The sequence below is a fragment of the Prionailurus bengalensis genome, chromosome B1 (genome assembly GCF_016509475.1).
Source record: "Prionailurus bengalensis isolate Pbe53 chromosome B1, Fcat_Pben_1.1_paternal_pri, whole genome shotgun sequence".
NCBI classification, from domain to species: Eukaryota; Metazoa; Chordata; class Mammalia; order Carnivora; family Felidae; genus Prionailurus; species Prionailurus bengalensis.
The window spans coordinates 134269960-134291614 of NC_057344.1; the positions used below are offsets into that span (position 1 = coordinate 134269960).

Consider the following 21655-nt stretch of genomic DNA (forward strand, 5'->3'; position numbering starts at 1 on the left):
ACTCTAATGTGCCAGGCATTTATTTTGCCACAGGAAATCTAAAACTGTATTCCATATTCTAACAAGACAGGATGATTGTTAATAGTGGAGAAAAGATTAGCACCCAATACCTACTTGTCAAATGTGACTTCCTGCAAAGGCTTGAGGGTGTGGTAATCTGGGTGCTAACCAGGAACAAGGCATTAAGATATATCACTTGCCAATCACCTTAGGAACCAAAACTTTCAAATCCTTTCTTGGGAGAGGTATGGATCTCTCACCAAGGCTAAGTTTACAGCCCCACTGACATCACTGACATGCTCTATAGAAGAGTATTTATTCGTGAACCAAAAGGAAAGTCATTCCTGGTATAAATAACATCTGTTGTCCCCCCACCCCAAAACAGGGCAGGATAAGATACATTTAGTAGGAATGTCCTACTAAAGGAATGTCCTGGTTACAGAAATAAAACACATTTTCTTCAACTATGGTCCTAAAATTGTCCAGAAGGAAGGCATATGGCCCAATTGCAGGGTAAAATTGAATTTATGTGCCCAGACAAGGAGAAAAGGTATGGACAATCCCTTCTACAGACCTGCCATAAAGATGTAAAATGGAGGGGCGCCTGGGTGGCGCAGTCGGTTAAGCGTCCGACTTCAGCCAGGTCACGATCTCGCGGTCTGTGAGTTCGAGCCCCGCGTCGGGCTCTGGGCTGATGGCTCAGAGCCTGGAGCCTGTTTCCGATTCTGTGTCTCCCTCTCTCTCTGCCCCTCCCCCGTTCATGTTCTGTCTCTCTCTCTGTCCCAAAAATGAATAAACTTTGAAAAAAAAAAATTAAAAAAAAAAAAAAGAAGGCTTAGTCCTTCTAAAAAAAAAAAAAAAAGATGTAAAATGGATAGAATTATTTTAAGATCAGATATTATTTGGGTGTTGGGATAAGGAAAACTTTTACATTAAGGGATTGAATGAAATAGATTTTAAGATGAATTTTAAACGCTGGACAGGACCAAGGTTTGGACTTTCCTTTCTTCCCCTGCCTTTCCTCATGCCCTGCCACCAGTCTCCCAGTCCAGTGCTGGTGCAACCCCAACACTGCACACTGGGTGTGAAAAAAATACCGGATTTTCACTAGGTTTTTTTTTTTTTTTTTTAAATTTATTTTGAAAGGGAGAGCATGCACGAGTGGGGGAGGGGCAGAGAGAGAATCCCGCTCTGTCAAGGCAGAGCTCGAACCCACCAACTGCGAGATCATGACCTGAGCCAAAGTCGGATGTTTAACCCACTGAGCCACCCAAGTGCTCCTCAATAAGTTTTAAGAAATGTTTGACGATACGTCCCTTTACATCTCCTAACTCCTCAAATTGGTGGAAGTTCATGCATTTTAGGATAAATTGTGGTTCTGAATAAAAAGTTTTGAGCTATGCACAAATATGTCTCCTTTTTTTTTTTTTTTTTCTTCGTAAAAATGTCGTTATGAGTCTCAAAATGTAGGGAAAAGAAGGAAAGGAGAGGACTATGAGGGAGAGGCATGGTGTAGTAGCAAAAAATGCTCTGGAGTCAGATGGCCATGGGCCTAAATCTTGGTGTTGCTACCTTTTAACTGGTAAAAAGACAGCTCCCAACCTCCCACGGTTGATGGAGAGAGAGCTAAGTCAAATAACTCATTAAAAAATACCAAGAGTATGGGAGGCAAATCAACAAAGGCATTTTACTATAAACAAAGCGGGACAATGAATCTACGTTAGAAGTAGATCCTTGAATAATGGAGAATAGAATCATTTTTTCTTAACGTAAGCAGTAAAAAGACGATGTGTCCCATATATTTGGAAAAGCTGAGATTTACATTTCGATTCACACTATAAAGCAGACACCGAAAGCAGCTTCCCCCAAATTGCCAGCCCATTGGTGGGCATACGGCATTTCAGATCACCTAAGATCACTGGACTACTTTATCAAATGGATTTAAAATGGAGCCATAACAAGCACAAATCTCAGCATTAAAAATAGATTTTAAAAAAGGGTGACAGGGCAGCTGGGTGGCTCAGTCGGTTAATCATCTGAGTCTTGGTTTCGGCTCAGGTCACGATCTCACGGTGTTTGAGCTCAAGCCCCGTGTTGGGCTCCACAGCTGGAGTTTCAGCTGCTTGAGTTTCATCCTCTCTCTCTCTCTCTTTCTCTCTCTTCCTCTGGCCCTCCCCTGCTCGCACTATCTCAGTCTCTCTCAAAGTAAATAAATAAACTTAAAAAAAAAATACTCTCACACATGAGATTTACAATAATGCAGGTGTTTCTCTGAAAAGAAAAGAAGGTATGGGGCGCCTGGGTGGCTCAGTCAGTTAAGTGTCCGACTTCAGCTCAGGTCATGATCTTGCAGTTCGTGAGTTTAAGCCTTGCGTGGGGTTCTGTGCTGACACCTCGGAGCCTGGAGCCTGAGTCTCCCTTTCTCTCTGCCCCTTGCCTGCTCACACTCTGTCTCACTCTCTCTCAAAAATAAACATTAAAAAAAAAAAAAAAAACTTAAAAAATATAAATAAATAAATAAATAAATAAATAAATAAATAAATAAATAAATAAATAAATAAATAAATAAAGGAAAAAAGGTAGTTAAATACACCGGGGGGTGGGGATGGGAATTAAAGGTTTAAAATCTACCCAAAGACAAATTATTTCTGGTGACATCTCAGTACATGACATATAAACTGCACCCAAATCTAGACATTTGCTCATCAGCGCAAATGTGCAAATATGAGCCTGTTTGGTAAGGCAATTTAAAAAAATAAAGTAGGATGGGAACATTTATTTTTTCGAAAAGTCTCAATCTTTTCCAGTAACTTTTGAACAACAAAATATAATGGTTGCATTAATATAAATGCTAGATGAAATTTTTCTTTCAAGTTTCAATTATTCAGCCAAATCTGTACCATTTCCATTTTATTTGAACTGAATTTTATTATTTAATTCAATTCTCTTCCTTCTTTTAGTAACCAAACAAGCATGAAGATTTTTCTAATTGAATAAGGAGACATAAAGCAAAGTTCTTATAAGCAGGGAACAAGCAATTTGTCTACAAAGCATTTTCAGTATCTTTTCCCTGATGCACAGAATAATTATTTCAACAGTAATTAGAATCACACAAGGAAACAGCCCCCAGAAACACATAGAGTAGTTTCTAAAATCTGCAAGGCATTTTAAGTACAGTTAATGCTGATTCATGTTTATTCACTCCAAAAAAAAATTTATTGAGCATTTAGTCTGTGCCAGACATAAATTCATGTCTAACAAAAAAATGACACTCAGTTATTTTTCCTTGCCCTCAGACATGGCTGTTAAGTCTCACTACATTATCTCCAGATGCATTCAGTTCATTAACTGCCTGATTTCTAAACAGATGTAAATATTGGGAACTTGAACGCTTTCTTAATCAGAAAGGCTCATTTCCCAGGACTCCCATCTAAAATGAGCAAAGTAATTTTCTCTATACAAACTGGTCTAGATCATTCACCAAAAAGGTCTTCCCTTTCCACCAAGTATAATTTTTACATTGCTACTCCACGTTTTGAGGGCCTCTGGCAACCCTGATTGTTGTTACTAGACTTCTTGTATTCAACAATCCAGTAAAAAATAGAATAAGTCTTCCAGATAAACGTGCTTGCGATTTGCAGTCTCATCTGTTTATCTTACAGTTTCTCCCAAGGGTGGGTGACAGGCACACACAATTATCCCTGTTTTACATGGAACACAAGGAGCAAGAAACACAGCCCTGGCAAGATCACTTTGCCATCAATTTAATGCATGGCTTTTAGTGATTCAAAAATAGAACCTCTGATGACTTATTTCTAGTTCACGTTCCTGTCCTATGCTAAATTGGGCTGTCTCCTTTTGATTTCCTTAATTCATGCATTCCTGAAATTTCAAAAAGAATTCTCATTAATATTAAAACAGCAGCCTACTGAAAAAAAAAAAAAAAAAACCACACAAAAAATGAGTTGTCTTTTTTAATAGAAGGGAAAAGAAAATGGTGTGCAAACATTCTTAATGAGTCGCTCCTCCAAACAACACTAGCCACAACAGAGAAGAACTTATCATTTTATAGAAGGAGAGAGAAGACCTCTCTCCCAAACTTCTATTGCCAAATGTTTGGTAAGAAATAAACAGAAATAGCTGGCCCTACGCAGCACAGGGGTAGGAGAGAGTTGCCCCATGGGACAGAACCACTCAGTCCACAGCCAGTGCTGGCCCACAGCAGACTCTAGCCCCAAAAGCAGAATGCTGCCATCCTAGATTGCCTCCTGGAGGGGACACAATACCTCAGGAGCCGGAGTTTCTAGGGGCTCATTCTCTTCGCTGTCACTTGAGCTGCTCTCGCTCTCCGAGTCCGAGGAGCTGTCTGAGTCACTGGTGCTCTCTGACTCGGCACTACTGGAATGTGCTGAGGCCGCGGGTTCTGGAAGCGACTGTGGAGCACTGCGAAGCAACCGAAGACAGAATCTGAAGACACCGCACAAGGTGGATTTTCTCCCTCTTTACTCACACCCCACCCTGCCCTCCAACCATTTTTCTGCTACTCAAAAGAGAGGGCCTTAATAATACCTAACATTACTAAATTGCCGCATCATCCAGTTGAGAGAAAGGCCCACAGTGGCTCAAAAGGTCAGTGAAAAATCTTTAAAATGGCTCACCAAATAACTACATAAATGAGAAGCTTGTGGATATTTTGCTCCTGAAGAACATTTTGAGCTACACAAAATTCAAGTTAGATGGCAGCACTTTATATCAGAAGTTTAGTAAACCACGGCATGGACTGCCTGTCTATTCTTCTAAATAAAGTTTTATTAGGACGTGTCCACACCTGTTATTTAAGTATTGTCTAGATCTGCTTTTATACCACAAAAGCAGAGCTGAGTAGTTTCAAAAGCTAAATAGTTTTTAGGCCATATAGCCTAAAATATTTACTTTCTGACCCTTTGTGTTTGCTTTAAATGGGTATAAATTAATCCATTAAGTTATTTTATGAAGTTATAATTAAAACCTCCCTCTGTTCTCTATATGAAAACTAACCGAATGGTAGCCAGAGACTGTTGAATATAAATGGCGCTCCTCTGGAAAGTGGCCTCAAAGGTAATCCAGTCACACCCTTGGGCAGAGTTATAGAAGAGGCCGTTCTTTATGAGTGGCTTAGGATCACCCCCAAATACCAGCTGAAGTAGAGATTAACTACTACAAGTTTTAAGAATAAGGCAAGAATTCTAGTCAGGGAGAAAACACACTGATCACACTGCTGGGCCCATACAGAATTTCATAGCCTATCTTAAAAACTTGTCCCAGATGGGATCAGCCAGGGCAATAAATCAAGAACTATAATCTTGAAAGCCTCCACAACCACCTAAAATATTAAATGATTTATTAAATGAATTTTTTTATTAAAATAAAATAGAGTAACAAAAAAAAAAATACCGAAGTCACTAGTTGAGGTAATTTTAAAACACGCACACTATACTACAAATGACGTAACTGCCTCATATAAAACGCTACATCAAATTTGCGATCCCGTTCTCCCTGGTAGCTGAAGAGCTTCAGCCAGTGAGGATTAGAATGAGATGCACTTTCAGTGTGCTTCCTGCTTCTAATTTATCCCCATCTTTCCTATTTTCTCTTCCTCCACTTTAAAGTTAGGCTATTTTGTCATATTTTATGCCACCAGAAGTTACTGAACAGAAGAGAAAATGAGCAGAGCTTTTGAATCCAGACAACCTCACATAATTACACGATAATTACATGGTCTGCCTCCACAATAACTGTAACGTCACCTGTGTGGCAGGAAGGTTTTTATTGCTGAGCACGTCTCGGAATGGATGACCACATCTCAAGAAGTAAAACAGCTACAGCATAGTTTAACCCTTTGTCCGTGGAAGGCAGGTACCAATATATTAAATCATTAAGTTCAATACCAGAGGAAAACATTGTAAAGACAGTTCAGATAATTCCCACTTCCAAAAACTAAAGCACCTTATTTTCTGAAATATGGCTGCTACTTACAAAGTGAAAACAGTGCCATTTTTCATCACACTAAAATGCACTCTAGGTCAATTTTTTAAAGCAGCTGAAACAACTAGAAAACTCACATGACTGAGAAAACAGGCACTATGGAAAACAATTTCTAGAAATGATTCAGCTTTGTAATTTTTGAAAACAGCAAATAAAAACATTATGCTCCTCAGCATAACTTTTTAAACACTGGTTATATTAATACTGATGAAAGTGATTTAAGCTTATTTTTTTTAACTCTCAAAAAATTTTAAATTCCAACCTGATGATCTAGGTAGGTACAGGGACTTTCTCTTTTATAGAGCTAACAACCTCTCTAGGCTGATTTAAGCTTCCAAAAAATTAAATAGGTACTTTCTTCTAACTGTGATCCTTCACGTCCTTCTCCATGAAGAAGCTATGAAAGCACTAACGGAGAAACGCAAACACTTTGCCCGCACACAATACCTTGGAGGTGCAGATGCAGAAGGAGGCTTCTCTGGGCTCTAGGTATTCACAATAAGGGCAAGAAGGACCAGGAAAAGAACAAAACAACAGGTTAGGACAAGCAGCTGGAAAGCTTACATTTTTAAGGATTCCTGGTATTACGGGGGTGTACAAAACTTACTTGTTCGTTGTCACTGTCCTCACTGTCACTGAGCTGAAGGTCATCTTCGAGCATGCTGGAATGGGCAGGGACACAGACATTGTAGGATTTAAAGTATTGTCTACTAACTTCTTTTAGTATATAAATAGAAAATATGCTTAATGATAAAAAAAAAAACAACAGAGAGATGGGATAGGTATAATTTTTATTTATTCATCAAATGCCTTATTTTTCAGAAATGTTAAGTTTTACTATTATAACGCAGAAACTAGTTTAGTCCAAGCTCCTTACTATCTCAAGACTGAATCTTCCACACGTTCTGAGCATTAAAAGCAGAACTACCACAAGACAGGGATTTGTGACCAGCCTGGAGACTGAAGTTCCCAGGTTTACACAAACAAAACAAACAATAACGACTACCAGAAAAAATATACACAATACACTCTATTTTCTTCAATAGTCTCTAACTACATTAAGTGATTAACCAGTAAATAAGTTAACACTGGATAAGTGAGTATTTGTAAAGTGTTTAGAAGAGTGCCAAGGCACTTAAGTGTTATATGTGAATTCAATATATAGTAAGATATACGAAGCTATCAAGGCCATTGCCACCAAATACTGCAGGTATCTTACATTTTTGTTCAAGGGACATTATTAATATTAAACTTTATTTTTCACCCCACCCACAAATTCTCTTTTGTCTGCTTAAACACTCATTAGTTGAAAGAGTAGTAATATCAATAACACTGTTGTCTAGAAAATATGTTTAACCTTACTGCTATCATTCTGGTGAAAATAAAACCTCAGTTCACTTCCTCAAAGTTATAGTTAATACTCATCTCTAGGTATTCTGGTCTATGATCAACTTCAGTGCTAAGAGCAAACATCAGGGGCACCTGGGTGGCTCAGTCAGTTAAGCTTCCAACTTCGGCTCAGGGTATGATCTCACAATTCTTGAGTTCAAGCCCTGCACTGGGCTCTCTGCTGTCAGCACAGAGACCACTTCAGATCCTCTGCCTCTCTCTCTCTCTCTCTCTCTCTCTCTCTCTCTCTCTGCCCCTCCCCTACTCTCTCTCTCTCAAAAATAAAATAAAAAAATATTTTTAAGAGAAAAAAAAAAGCAAACATTATACTTCAATTAAAGCCATTTTCCAGTCCCTACATGTTTATTCAACTCTCAGCCCCTCCTTATCTCCTCCCTCTTACCATCTTCTGAGGATAAAACTACAATCAAAAGAATGTATCAGTAATTAATTGTTTGTTCCCACTTCCCCCAAATTTATGAGCATCACTATTTGAGGAAATGTTATTAGTGAAGGTGGGAAAAAAAAAAAAAACAAAAAAACCAATCTGCTTAAGTATATAAGAAATGCTCCAAAAAGCAAAATTATATTAGTTACAATCCTTTAGTACTTCTAAAAATACCTCTCCAATAATCTGACCAACAATTTTTACTGCAAACCCACTAGCTGCCACTGAAGTAAAAGCAGGCATGATTATTTTGGGAATCCTTGGTAAAATCACTCTATTTTCTAACGAAAATAAATTATAAAATGTGGCTCTTTTGTAAATGACCACCTACATGCAATGTTTTAATTGTGCCAAGGAACTATTTTCACCAACAAATGTACGAAAACTATCCTGTGATAAGTCTCTTAAAAAATACAAAAGCTGTTAGCTACTTGTAAATGGAGATGCTGCTCAATATTTATCTAATGACATAAGGCTAGAAAAACACAGACTTCAGATGCAAAACCTGGCAGTAGCTATCATAATGGTGTGTAAGAAAAAAAGTCAGTCAACAATGTTAGTGCTGAAGGGTGGCTTGGCTGGGGTATACACACAAAAAAGATAAAAGATATATATATCTTTGAAAAGGTATAACGCAACCAGAAAAAAAGAAAAAAAAAAAAAAAAAAAAAAACCTGACAAAGTATATTCAATGTTAGCCACTACCACCAAAACCACAGTTAACAGACCTCTGCAGTTTCTTAGTTATTGGGTTTTGCATAAAACTGATCTGTCTTAACTTCCCAAAATATAAACGATCATGTAATCCAATCACCTTCCCGTTATAAGCAGAGGGCTAGATATTCTGTTAAGCTGTCTGCCTGGCTTCCATGAATATACTCTCCTAAAGTAAGTCAGAAAATATATGTTCTGACCTTTAGCTCTACTTTCTCTTAGGGAATGAAAGGGACTGTGAAAGTGCTGTCCCAGATTCCGAGAATTTCCCCCTCAGAACATTATGTAGGCAATAACAAAGTAGGCCCGCAGGTCTGACACCTAAAGAGATGAGTGGCCTCTGAAGGCAGATTGCTCCAGATAGCTCTAAAGAAACATTCACTCAAAAAGCAATGATAAACCAATAGGCAAACAAAATCTATCACTTACGTAGGATATACTGGTTATTTACACTTGGTATTCCACTGAATCAAAATTCAAGATACGATTTGATGCAAAAAATCAAGATTTTTTAAAAGTAAGCTCTATGCCCAATGTGGGGCTTGAATTCGTGACCCCAAGGCCAAGAATCGTGTGCCCTACCACCTGAGCCAGCCGGGCACCCTGATGCAAAAATCAACATATTATATTGTCAGTGTCTGCCAAAAGTAACCACGGAATCTTCCAGAAACCACAGTTTATTATTATCACCAGATGGGTAGCTCAACATAAACCAGCATGCTAATGGGGGGAGGGGGGCAGGAACCTCTAAAGTTTTTTTTATAACAAACATGTACTACATCTGTATTAAGAAAAAAATTAGGGGCGCCTGGGTGGCGCAGTCGGTTAAGCGTCCGACTTCAGCCAGGTCACGATCTCGCGGTCCGGGAGTTTGAGCCCCGCGTCAGGCTCTGGGCTGATGGCTCAGAGCCTGGAGCCTGTTTCCGATTCTGTGTCTCCCTCTCTCTCTGCCCCTCCCCCGTTCATGCTCTGTCTCTCTCTGTCCCAAAAGTAAATAAACGTTGAAATAAATAAATAAATAAATAAAAGAAAAAAATTAACTTGAGGTGCCTGGGTGGCTCAGTCATTAAGTATCCAACTTTAGCTCAGGTTATGATCTCATGGTTTGTGGGTTCAAGCCCCACATCGGGCTGTGCTGACAGCCTGGAGTCTGCTTAGGATTCTGTGTGTCTCTCGCTATCCCTCCCTTGCGCGCTCTCTCTCTCTCTCTCTCACAAAAATAAGTAAACACTAAAAACAAAAACAAAAAAAGTTAACTTAAGAACCATAACTAAGTTTTGCCAATATAGAAAATTAATCATGAATGCCATTGTGACTTTACCAAAAAAAAAAAAAAAAAAAAAAAGAATCTATATAGTTAGGAGAAAATCTAACCTGATGACAGGTAAAAGTTTTACTGTTAGAGATAAAGGAAAAAATGTAAAGGAACCAGCTGCTAAAACCCCGTTTGTCCCACTAACAAGCATGACTGAGGCCAAGTACATTACTATACTGCACTTCACATACCGTATGTAGAAGAACAGGTCCTTAATGGGGAAAATGGCAAAACTAATTATAGCACATCTGGGTGACCACCTTTGCACCCCTAGAAGGGAATCAAATCTCTTAGACCCAGTCTCACTCATACCAGTAAGATCTAGGTCAAGAGAGCATAAGGCTCAAGGGACATACTCAACTGTAAGCTTTTCTGGGGCAGGATCAAGTCATTTTCACCTTCATATCTTCTATATCCAGAACTTGACAGGTACCCTAAAAGGCTGGCTGAATGAACAGCACTGCTTTTGCTGAATAAGTAACAGTACCACATAGCTGTGCCCACTGTGTGATCACAACTCTATAATCACTGCCTTTGCTCACAACCCTATAGGCTGCCTCTCATCATCCCGTCACATTCTAAGGGTGAGGCAATGGGCTCAGAATGGCCACCTAGCTTGCTAGCTGAAGATCATGGGGCTGGTACATGCTGGATCCAGAATGCAAAAGCCATTCCATCTTATAGGACCCCCTTGCTCTGGCCAATAAAGGACACAAGGGCTGGAAAACCTACCTGATGGGATGGAATCTAAGCTTCAGAATCCCCTGAAAGACTTGGATTTAAAAGAAAATAGTAATTATCCTGTTAGAATAAAATGAATGCACTACTTTTCCCTTATGAAAATAAATGAACTAGAACCCTTATATACTTCTAAAATTGGTGAAACAACAAATTTCACTTCCAAACGCCAAGACAAAGCAGTTATTTCAAAGCATAGGACACCATACGGCCTACCGTAGCACTGTTCAAAAGAAGCCAAATACTCAGGTACAGCAACTCTTTGAACTAACACGGAGGTTTAACCACATTTCACATTACTGGTGAGGGAGAGTTTTCACTTAAAGGTTACAAGCAACCCTCAAACCCCTTTGTACAAACGCATTCTTCAGGCAGCTGCTCCACAGAGCCGACAGAGCCACGTACAGGTTCCGGCAGGCGCGCTTCAGTGACTCATGGCCCGACTGTTACTGTGCGAAGACACACAAGACAAGCCTTTATTCCTTTCCCATTCCTCAGTACTGGGCTTGCCAAAGACTTCACTGCCAATATTCTGTAACATCTCAACTCAAACCCCAAAACGACGTAAATAAATGGATTTTTTGGCTCAACATTTCCTATGATCACGCCATACGTTTTTTTGGGGAAAGAGCAAGTGAAGGCAAGCTCACGGTAATTAATAAGTCACAACCCTGGTATTAGGTGTGTTTAAAACGGTAAGTAATACTTTTTCGAAACCGCTAATGAACACGTGAGAATGTGTAAACTTGAACAATCTCACAAACTTAAAACTGATTTGGGAATAGGACGGGTGATGGAGTGCACGGAAAGAGAAAGAGGCTGGGCTCCAAAGTGGACATACATAATTCTTCAAATCTAAAATTCAATCAGGCTGTGATTCCTTTTCTGGTAAAGGGCAGCAATAAGGACTGCAAAATGTTTTGCAGATGATGGAAGATTACAAATTATGAAGAAGGTTCCACGTACACTAAATGAAAAATCGAAAAAACAAATCTCAAGCAGCTGTGACACTACATCTAAGGGGAACTCTCCATAAATGGTGACAGTATTGGCATTACTCAAATTCATGAACTATGGGAGGTTATGGACAAACAAGATTGAGGGGAAAGTGGCTCAGTACATGATCTACTGTAGTAATTGAGGTTATGGCTGATTAAGTAAAAACTGTCAGAGGTGTAAAAGATTTAAAATCCATGGAAGAGGTGAAGATTATCTGAGGTCACATAAGGATGTGAGAAAAATTACAAGAGTATAAATGAAGGGAAATCTGAAGTAAATAATAAGATTAAATCAGTAAATGTAACATGGGTGCCTGGCTGGTTTAGTCAGTACATCACATGATTCTTGAGCTCAAAGTTGTGTGTTCAAGCCCCAAGTTGGGCAGAGAGATTACTTAAAAAAAAAAAAAAAAAAAGTATGACATAAGATACTAGTGCAAGAATGACCTACTGGACAACCAGGAAGAACCGGGAAAAATTACCGCTGAAAATCCTGCTAATATTGCTTATTGGGGTGCCTGGGTGGCTCAGTTAGTTAAGCATCCAACTCTTGATTTCAGCTCAGGTCATGATCTCACGGTCGTGAGTTCAAGCCCCGCATCAGGCTCTGCACCGGCAGTGTGGAGCCTGCTTAGGATTCTGTCTCCCCTCTCTTTCTGCCCCTTCCCTGCTCATGCTCTAAGTAAACATTAAATTTAACAAAAAATATTGCTTATGCATATATTTAATCAAATCTATGTGTAATATTTTTTCCTTCCACATTTACTCTTAGTACTTACTATATGCCAAACCCTGCTCTAGACTCAATGGATACAACTCTAAGCAGACAAATTCTATTTTGTGGCACTTACAGTCTAGGAGAAGGAGATGAACAACTAAAATAAATACTTTTCCCTTATGAAAAGGGAAATAAACAATTAAATATATACTTTTTCAATGGGTAAAAAGCCTATGGAGGGAAATAAAAGAATAAAGATGGGTTCGGGTTCCTTTTCTACATGGGGTAGTTAAAGAAGTCTGCACTGGTAAGGGGGTGGCGTCCATTGCACAAATAGAGGGTAGAGTGATCAGGGCACAGAAAATAGCAAGGAGGCCAAGGAGGCCAACGTGGCCACAGTGCAAAGTACACCAGAGTATTCAGGAAGAGGGGTAGTAAGGGAGGGTAGAGAGGTAAGTTATCAGAGGGCTTTGGAGGCCCATGCAGGATGAGACAGAATAGACATTCTTATGGAAGTAGACCACATCTTGTTCATTTAGTAATAGCCCACCATCCCCCAGTGGGTGGAATGTACAAACTGCCTTTAGGGCTAACAGATTCTTAGCAAATTAAAACATTTTATTCAATCTTTCAACCCATGTTTAAATTAGTCTATGGTCACTTACTGCAGTAAATCAGCAGTTATGATCCAAAGTGAGACTTGAATCGACCTTCATGGGCTCCCTTAAAACCATGTTTTTGCATATGCAAAGGAACTACTTCAAAGTTGTCACCCCAAGTAAGAATGACTTGCTGATGTTTTCAAGTGGCTTCAGAGCCTGCTGCAAAATCTATCAAACCCCTTTAGACATGGCAGGAGTTCTCTGCCTCCCTCTCTCATCATTCAGGCTCCAGATCAAATGTTACCTCCTCTGAGAGACCTTTCCTGACCTCCCTCCCAAACATCTCACCACCACCCAAAAGAACTCCTCCCTGAGCCTGTCACTATCACATCACCAAGTTTGTATTACGTGCCACCCGCATTAAGTTACAAGATGTGGAAGACAAGAATTTTGTCTTATTGGCCACTGTTTCCAAGTCCCTAAAGGAGCACCAGGCACACAGCATGTGTTCACTAATTATGCACTCAATGCATAAATGGAAGCAATTTTTAGAAATATCTCCAAAGTCACCTGGAGCCAAGCCCTCAGAATAAGATTTATATAATTGGGGTCTAAAGCATGTTAAATAAGGAGAATCATTTTTCTTTTGTAGAAGAAACTCATTTTCCTAACACTTACCTATTATACAACAGACAAGCGATAAATTTATTCTTCTGGTCCATTTTATTTATCTTTGGTCTAAGACCAAATATAGCAGTATATTTTATCCTAAAGGGGCACTCCCAAAGTAGTTTAAGCTGTGGCTGGATCATTTGGGAAAATTCAGCTCCAAGGTGAAAACTTTGAAGAGGACAATCCTCTAGCACCTTAGTATTATTTTTATAATTATTTGAAGTATGCTTCATTTCATAGCCTCATCAGAATATCCCTTCAATATTATGCAAGTTTCCAGCATGAGCTTGTATAGAATGTTAAGTCAAATATTACCCTCCAAGGGATTCAAGAATATCATCTACTAAAGCTAGAAATCTAAGAGTTAAAATGATTATTCCAAGAGACCATAATTCTACCAGGTGCTGGTCACAGCACAGTGCAAATGAGGAAAAGAGGTGATTCTACATTTGGGAGTTTCAGTATTTTCTAAATATTGGTTTAATGTGCCTGAGGGACTGTAATTCTGAAATAAGCAGATTTTTGTAAAATATGGCACACCAAGATTCTTTTTGTTTGCTTTCACTTAAGAGTAGAAATTCTTGGTGGGCAGGGCACCTGGGAGGCTCAGTTGGTTGAGGGTCCAACTCTTGATTTCAGCTCAGGTCATGATCCATGGTCACGGGATGGAGCTCTGTGATGGGCTCACGCATTGATTGTGAAGCCTGCTTAAATTCATTCATTCATTCTCATTCATTCATTCATTCATTCATTCTCTCTCTCTCTCTCCCTCCCTCCCCCCGCCCTGCCTCTCTCCCCAATTTATGCTCTAAAATAAATTTTAACACAAATTTTTTTAAAGAAATTCTTTAATACTCCATTTTATAAATTCTCATTTCTCTATAGCATGGCTAACATTAACTCCTTTTTTAAAAACAGCTATATTCCATGGGGCTCCTGGGTGAGCTTCCAACTCTTGATTTCGTCTCAGGTCATGATCTCACAGTTCAGGAGCTTGAGCCCCGTGTCAGGCTCTGGGCTCTATCTGCCTCTCTCTCTCTCTCTGTCCCTCCCCTACTCATGCTCTCTCTCAAAAATAGACATTACAAAAAATAAATTAATTAGAATAAATAAATATAAAATGCTATAATCCTTATTTGCTTTCATTGTACAATTCTACCTTTTCTCCTGAAAACTAACACTTCTTAAAATACCTAGGTAACTAAAATAATTATGAACACCAATATCCCCGAATTCATCAGACAAATTGGGAATGAATATGAAGTGTATTCTTCTCTAGCAACACCTGGTCCTGAGTACTGAGAATTATCATTAAAAATTGGCTCTCCATTTACATTCTGTGATGCTCAACTTTAATGTAGACCTACCAACACATAAGTGACCAGCACAAATATTTGTTCTTTGTTTTGAAGAACTGTGAATAAGGCCATAGGAGTGTGACCTCAGTGACAGATAATTTATAAGCTATGCACATTAGGGTGATTTCTACTACTTCTTCTGAAATGTGTTATCAGCAAATAGTAAAAAACAAAAAAAATAATAATTTCCTTAGGCCAAATATGATTTAGATGAACTGGTACAGATAAGCCACTTCTTTAGACTTCATTCTGGGACATTTCAACTGTCAAATGTCCTGAAGTGATGATTTTATATTATAATAAACTGATAGAATAGGTTTTCCCTAGTTCTTTTACCAAGATATTTAAAAACCAATAATGTTTTGAGCAAGAGATGAAAACTCAGACTCACTTAAAAAGGAATCAGACTCTTCCCAGCTTTTATTAACTTTGCACCATTCCTTTTTGTCAAACTTCCAGGACCATCCCAATCCCAGCCTTCATATCCAGATATTCTCCTCATGTCAGAAGAAACTTCCCATGTGAGTAATAAAAATTTCAAATTGCTAAAATGGTTAATTTCTGCCTCTTAGTCCCAATAAACACTGATGATTTTGGAAGCGGAACCAATAAAAATAAAGGAGGACACCTTCTAGTAAAAACTTGCGATTTGAAGGTAGTAGGAAGGGAGAAAGAAGTTAGCACGGTAACACCTATTCAAGTGCTTTGTAGTTTCTAGAATAAACACATGATCTCTTTTGAGAGGCTGACAAAAAACAATGACACTGGTCAACTATATCTGGCTGTACAACAAGGGAATTATAAAAGGACATAAGTGTGTAGAAGAAGGAAATACAATAAAACCTTGGTGTGCAAGCATAATTTGTTCCAGAAACATGCCTGTAATCCAAAGCACTGATGTATCAAAGTGAATTTCAAGAACCACTGGCTCAGTTGTGATCATGTCACGTTTGGCATCATGTACTACTCATACTGCAAGACATCATTCATTTATCAAGTTAAAACTTATTAGAAATGCTTGCTCGTGGGGAACCTGGGTGGCTCAGTCGGTTGAGCGACCGACTTCGGCTCAGGTCATGATCTTGCAGTTCGTGGGTTTGAGCCCCGCATTGGGCTCTGTGCTGACGACTCAGAACCTGGAGCCTGCTTCAGATTCTGTGTCTCCCTCTCTCTGCCCCTTCCCTACTCATGCTCTGTCTCTGTCTCTCAGAAATGAATAAACGTTAAAAAAAAAAATTAAAAAAGAAAAATAAAAAAGAAATATTTGCTCGTGTCGCAGAACATCATAGACCGAGTTACTCGCAATCCAAGGTTTTGCTATACCTTACACTTTGCCTTGGGAACTCAACAGATCTAAGCCTTAGAAAAGGATTCCAAAGTCAGGAGGCCTTAAATCAATACCACTTCCCCTAAATTTAAGGGCAAACAGCGCTAACATCATAGTTATTCACTCCCTAGCAAAGGTTGGCAGAAGGAATTCATCATTTGAGAGTTTCAACTTCAGAGATTAAAAACTAAGGGATTCAGCACATATTTCTTTCACACCTACATCCTTCCACCACCTAGCTAATGGCCCCCGCTGACCTGCCCTGCTCCCCACCCCAAGCCTGGACAGATGTTAAGAGTTAATACAGACTCTCCACAAACTTATTCTCCAGTACTGGGTCACTCTGTTTTCCTTTCACATGCACTACTCCACTTTTCTAAGGATTCCAAAATATTTGCGACTGAAAGAAAAAGCATTAAGACCTGGATTGATTTTTTTAAACCAAAGTACAAACGACCCCAAAATTAACATTTTTTTTTTCCTGACATTCAAAGTACATTAGGCCATCCCTCTGGTACTCTGTGTGCCACTCAAATCGTTTAACTACATGTCAAAGAACCTTAATGCTGACGCTAGATCAAATTAACCCGTGGGCACTAACAGATGTGACATACTAAATCTGAAACTACGACTGCACTTTACAAGTTAATTGGGACACTGAAGTGATTCCTTTCCCCCGAGGTACATTTGGCACTTATCGATACCACCAGCCCCACCCCCATCCAACCACAGCCAGACCACCCTCATTATTCTACTGAGCCTGGGGACTACGTTCTCTCCTATTTCATGCTTCCTTTTCCTCTTCACCTTCCACAGGCCCTGCTTTCCTCCCCTCCTTCAACCTATCAGGATCATAATAAATATTCTTTCCTACGTGATTTTATTTCTGGCAAATGAACAGTTTTACGAAGAAAGCACTATGTATGTCACAAGACAGAAGTTTACCTGCCATACACTTTCAGGCACCTCTGATTTCAGTGGTTTAACTCGGCAGGAGAACTGCCTATTCCTCTGAGGAGCAAAACTGTCAGAGAAAATGGTCTACTCAACTACCCAAGCCTGAAAGCTGATGGAAATTGGTGTGGGAAGCTGTAACTTTGGCCCGCTCAGTCTGAGGCGGCCTAGCCCTCAGGCCTAGCTCATACCAGAGTTGCCTTTTTTCCTCTACCCCCAGGCCCAGGCACACAGCTGCTTCCTTCTCTTGGTGCTGTTGCCTCCAAGCGCTGCTCCATGGGGAACTCCTCCCTGCTAATCTTACTGCCAAGGGGGATGCAGGCTCTTTAATTCCCTCTTCCTCACAGTCCCCAAAGACACTGACAAGGGCCTTTTATTGTATAAAGGGCTTTACTACCAACCATTACAAAGAGTACAAGGTGTACAACCCTGGGGAAGTTAGAGCTTCCACAGAATTATTGCAATTGTGGTCCCTGGATCTATAGTTTCTATTTTCTACCAGCCATCAACTGGTTTAAAAACTCTCCTCCTTTCAATGTAATCTAAGTCAGTGATTCCATACTTTCAGAATTTAGGAGCCAGAAGAATTAAAAAGGGAGGAGGAGGAGGACAAAGAGAAGGAGGAGGGGCGCCAGAGGGGAGGGGGAAGGGAGGAGGAGAAGAGGCAGCAGCAGCAGCAGCAGCGGCAGCAGCAAAGAGGGAAAAAAGGAAAGAAAACGCACATAGGGGTTAAACATTTTTTCTGGTAAAAGGACAATAAAAACAGGCAAATGTTCACCATCTGCCAGTACTATAAATAAAATAATTTTTATTACACACACAGAAAAGTCCACCCTTCAAACTATAATAGGTTAATCTTTTTTAAAAAAATCATGTTATATATATATATTTTTTTTCCTTCTGATTTTGCTTTGGAGAAATGAAAACAAATTCCATCGAGGAGCTGGTGCTTAGGAACAGGGATTGAGTCCAGTCTCACATTCAGAGTTACGGTGAAAAGATAAAATAACCTCTTTGCCTCAACTACACAGCTTTTTAATAATTCAACCTACAGCAATGCCTCCTTCCAAAGCACATGGGACAAATACTGTGCCCAGAGCAAAGCTGGAGCTCGAACCTCAAATTCTGGGAGATTGGCAGCTCCTGGTCAGTTACTGATTAGATACTGAAGGAGTATCGCCTAGTTCCTAAAAACCCTTCCTAGTTGTATGAAAAGCAAGAAATATTACTTTAATACCATCAAGAAATGACAAATTAGGTCAAAATGCTGATTTAAAAATCTTTATTATGTACTTCAAACTGCTCCAAAAACCCCAAATGTATCTGGACTTACTTGGCCTTAATAAAGAACAGCTGGGCAACAGGACTTGTTCTTTATTAGTTAAAACTAGGCCAAAAAAGTGGCAAAAAAAAAAATCTTAAATTGTACACATCCCCCCAAATTTGTTTCCTAAAGCCAAAGCTATTTGAGACTGAATTTTACTAAGCTAAAACCTTCTATTTTCCACAGTTAATATGTAAATAACAGCTCAAATGCTTTTCTTTTGAGAAAACCCCTTGGCAAACTCTGTTATGGAACCTGAACCCTCAACAGGAGAACTTAATCCAAGCATAAATCTAGGGTATTACTTCCTTTTACAAAGCAGTGGTAGTTCAAGAAAGAAAGCCATTACTTGAAAGCAGTAGGGCAAAAAAATCTAGGCAATAGATTTACGTGGGAAATTACAATGTTACGTTATAAACTCTTAATAAACAAAAGCATTTTACTTACGATGTTCCCTGCTGAGAATTAGTGTGGTTTTTTGAAGATGTATCATATTGTTCTGTGGGGAAAGGAAAATGATCAAAGCAACACAGTGAGATATATTCATGAGTTTCTTATAAACCCCCCCCCCTTTTTTTTTTGCTGTCCCTCCACCGCTGTCCTCACCTTTTCCACCTAATCGTTTAGTATACTTGAACTCAGTCAACCACAGTGCATGCTATACACACCGCACTTGGTACAATCTCACCATTATATAATAACTTACATCACCTCTAGAGTAGACTTGCTCAGAATCAAAGAATCCTGAACAGAGCAAAAACACAGAAAAGAACTGCTTGCAGCACACACTGCCACATGGCTGGTAACTTTCCTACGTGCTGGAACCTGACTTTCCTTGACGTTGGGTTGTGGGGGGCGGCTCACGTGTTAGCACTATGACAGGGCGGCACTCACTCTCACCTGGTCTGACCTCACCTATCTTTCAGTGATTTGTTAGCACTCCCTTTTCTCAGCCTCTGTATTTGGTCAAGTGTGCTCCCCTTCTCATCCGTACCCCTGTTATTCAACACCTGCCCCCATTCATTTATTCAACAGCTATCTGCAGAATGCCTCACAGATACAAGATGTTCAAGGCATTTGATCCTGTCCTCGATGAGCTTACAATTAACTGAGGAACACGTGACAGGCACACAAATATATATCTATGACCCCAGGCAGTGTGAGATGAGTACACAAGTCAATCATATAAATTAACTGTACCAGGAATCTAGGGAATGGTCTGTTGACTATGACTAAAGAAGGCAAGTTAGGCAAGGAACAAAATGAATTGTGTCACAAAAGATGGGGGAGATTTTGACAGAATGACTGCTCTGGCCATAGAGAGACAGGAGGGTGAGGAAGGCCTTTGGCAGAAGAGACCGTGTGAGCCAAGGCAGAGAAGAGGGAAGATTTAAAATGGCACAGATTTGGAAACAGTAAGGGCAGGGCGCAAAAGGTGTGGACACCACAGAAAGATGGGTGAAGGCTGAATTTTAGAGGGCACTGGATGCCACGATGGTAAGTTATAACATTGTTAGGCAATGAGACATCACCAAAGGTCTAAACAGGAACATGACAGATTCCTCAGAAAGATTAGTCTAGTGGTGCCACCTGATAGAACCTAGAAGGGAATGGGGAAATAGTAAATGTGGAGGAAACGAACCAGCTGGGAGCCTGCTCTAGGTGTGAGGTAATAGCTGAAACAGAACTTGAAGTGGAATGGCAATATGGGTGCCTTTTAAGACACGGTTGAAGATTTCCCAAAAATGTCATGTGGAGACCCTGCAATTAATCACTCTGTCCTCATGGTGGCAGCAGCTCTTGCATGATATTTTTGAACTGCTTCCCCTTGGGGCTAAAGCTGGAGGCAGGACTACAAATGGGAGGGGCTAAGGTCACTCTTCAACACAATCACAGGGACTCCCATACAGTGGTCTTCACTGGGTCTTAAGCACCACGAGGCTTGGTTATCCTCAGGCAGTCATGTTTTTGCAAACCTGTGAACATAAATACTGGGGCATGAAAGTAAAACCCTTATACCTCATTCTCTACAGACTCTAAAACCTGAAGATAACCTCTCAAGAAATTTGAATTCTCTTGCTGAGCATACTTGGAGAAACACACGTCAAATTCTACTTTTCTGATCACTAAATTGGCACGTAATCCACTCCCTCTTCATTCAACATACAACTAGACCCTTCTAGGGTCCAATGAGGCCCTGCAAAGGCCAGTCTCACAAAAGTGAATAAGGTTCCCCAGAACACCAACAGACAGAGTGGCAGCAGCAGGAAAAACCCCAGGGTAAGCATCTAGTGAGCCAAGATCCACTGGAGTCCTGCCAGGGTCTGAAAACGAATCAGAACAAGGGGGAATCAGCCCATGCTACTCCAGTGGCCAAGAGGGCCATCCATCCGCAGCCAAAAAAGTGCTTACCAGCTCATCTTCAACTATATTTTTGCTATAAGAAGGAAATCAAACAAAGAATTAAAGGGAATCTTTCTAAACCAAGACTGAGCAATCATCAGAGCTGTAAGCCAGTGGAAGGCATACAATCTGCCTGACCGGCAGACCTAGCAAAGGGGGAGCAGGGAGAGCAAGTAAAAGGGGCACATACTACTCCTGTCCACAGCTAAGCTGGCAATGCATCTAAGACTTGTGCCACTCTCACTGCTTATCTGTCTCTGTATAGGCAGCCAAGACATTGAGAAAAAAAGATTTCCCCATCTCGCCCAAGAAGCCACCAATTTCTGTTAATTTTACCTTGCTACTTATACAATACTGTGGCAAGATGATCAGGTTTACTTCTCTGCATGTAGGGGAAATTCAGTAATAAATTCATTGAAGATCTTATTCAACATCTAGAGCAGGGGATGGCGAACTTTTTCTATAAAGGTTAGACAGTAAATATTGTGGACTTTGCATGCTGTACCTTGTAGCATAATAATAAATGAATGGGTAAGGCTGTGTCCTAATAAAACCTTTACAAAATATAGTTGCAGAACAGACGGACTCTCAGGCTATGATGGGCCCACTCCCATTCTAGAGGAAGGGATATTCTGCTTCTTGCTTTCCTCACCTTTTCTACTCTCCCCACA

The 21655-nt window shown here is 39.9% G+C and overlaps 1 protein-coding gene across 4 annotated transcripts in view; it reads right to left on the minus strand.

The window, feature by feature from the left end:
* Positions 1 to 21655, minus strand: part of AFF1 (AF4/FMR2 family member 1) — a 146553-nt gene that overhangs the window by 38690 nt on the left and 86208 nt on the right. For all 4 annotated transcript variants that reach the window (XR_006296149.1, XM_043572230.1, XM_043572228.1 and 1 more), the window contains exons 7-10: positions 19029 to 19080; positions 6632 to 6686; positions 6472 to 6509; positions 4287 to 4443 (exon numbers count right to left, since the gene is read on the minus strand). Coding sequence is in view for 3 of the 4 variants with exons in the window: in XM_043572230.1 (XP_043428165.1) it covers positions 4287 to 4443; positions 6472 to 6509; positions 6632 to 6686; positions 19029 to 19080 (302 nt within the window). In the remaining variant the exon portion in view is untranslated. The remainder of the gene's footprint in view (positions 1 to 4286; positions 4444 to 6471; positions 6510 to 6631; positions 6687 to 19028; positions 19081 to 21655) is intronic.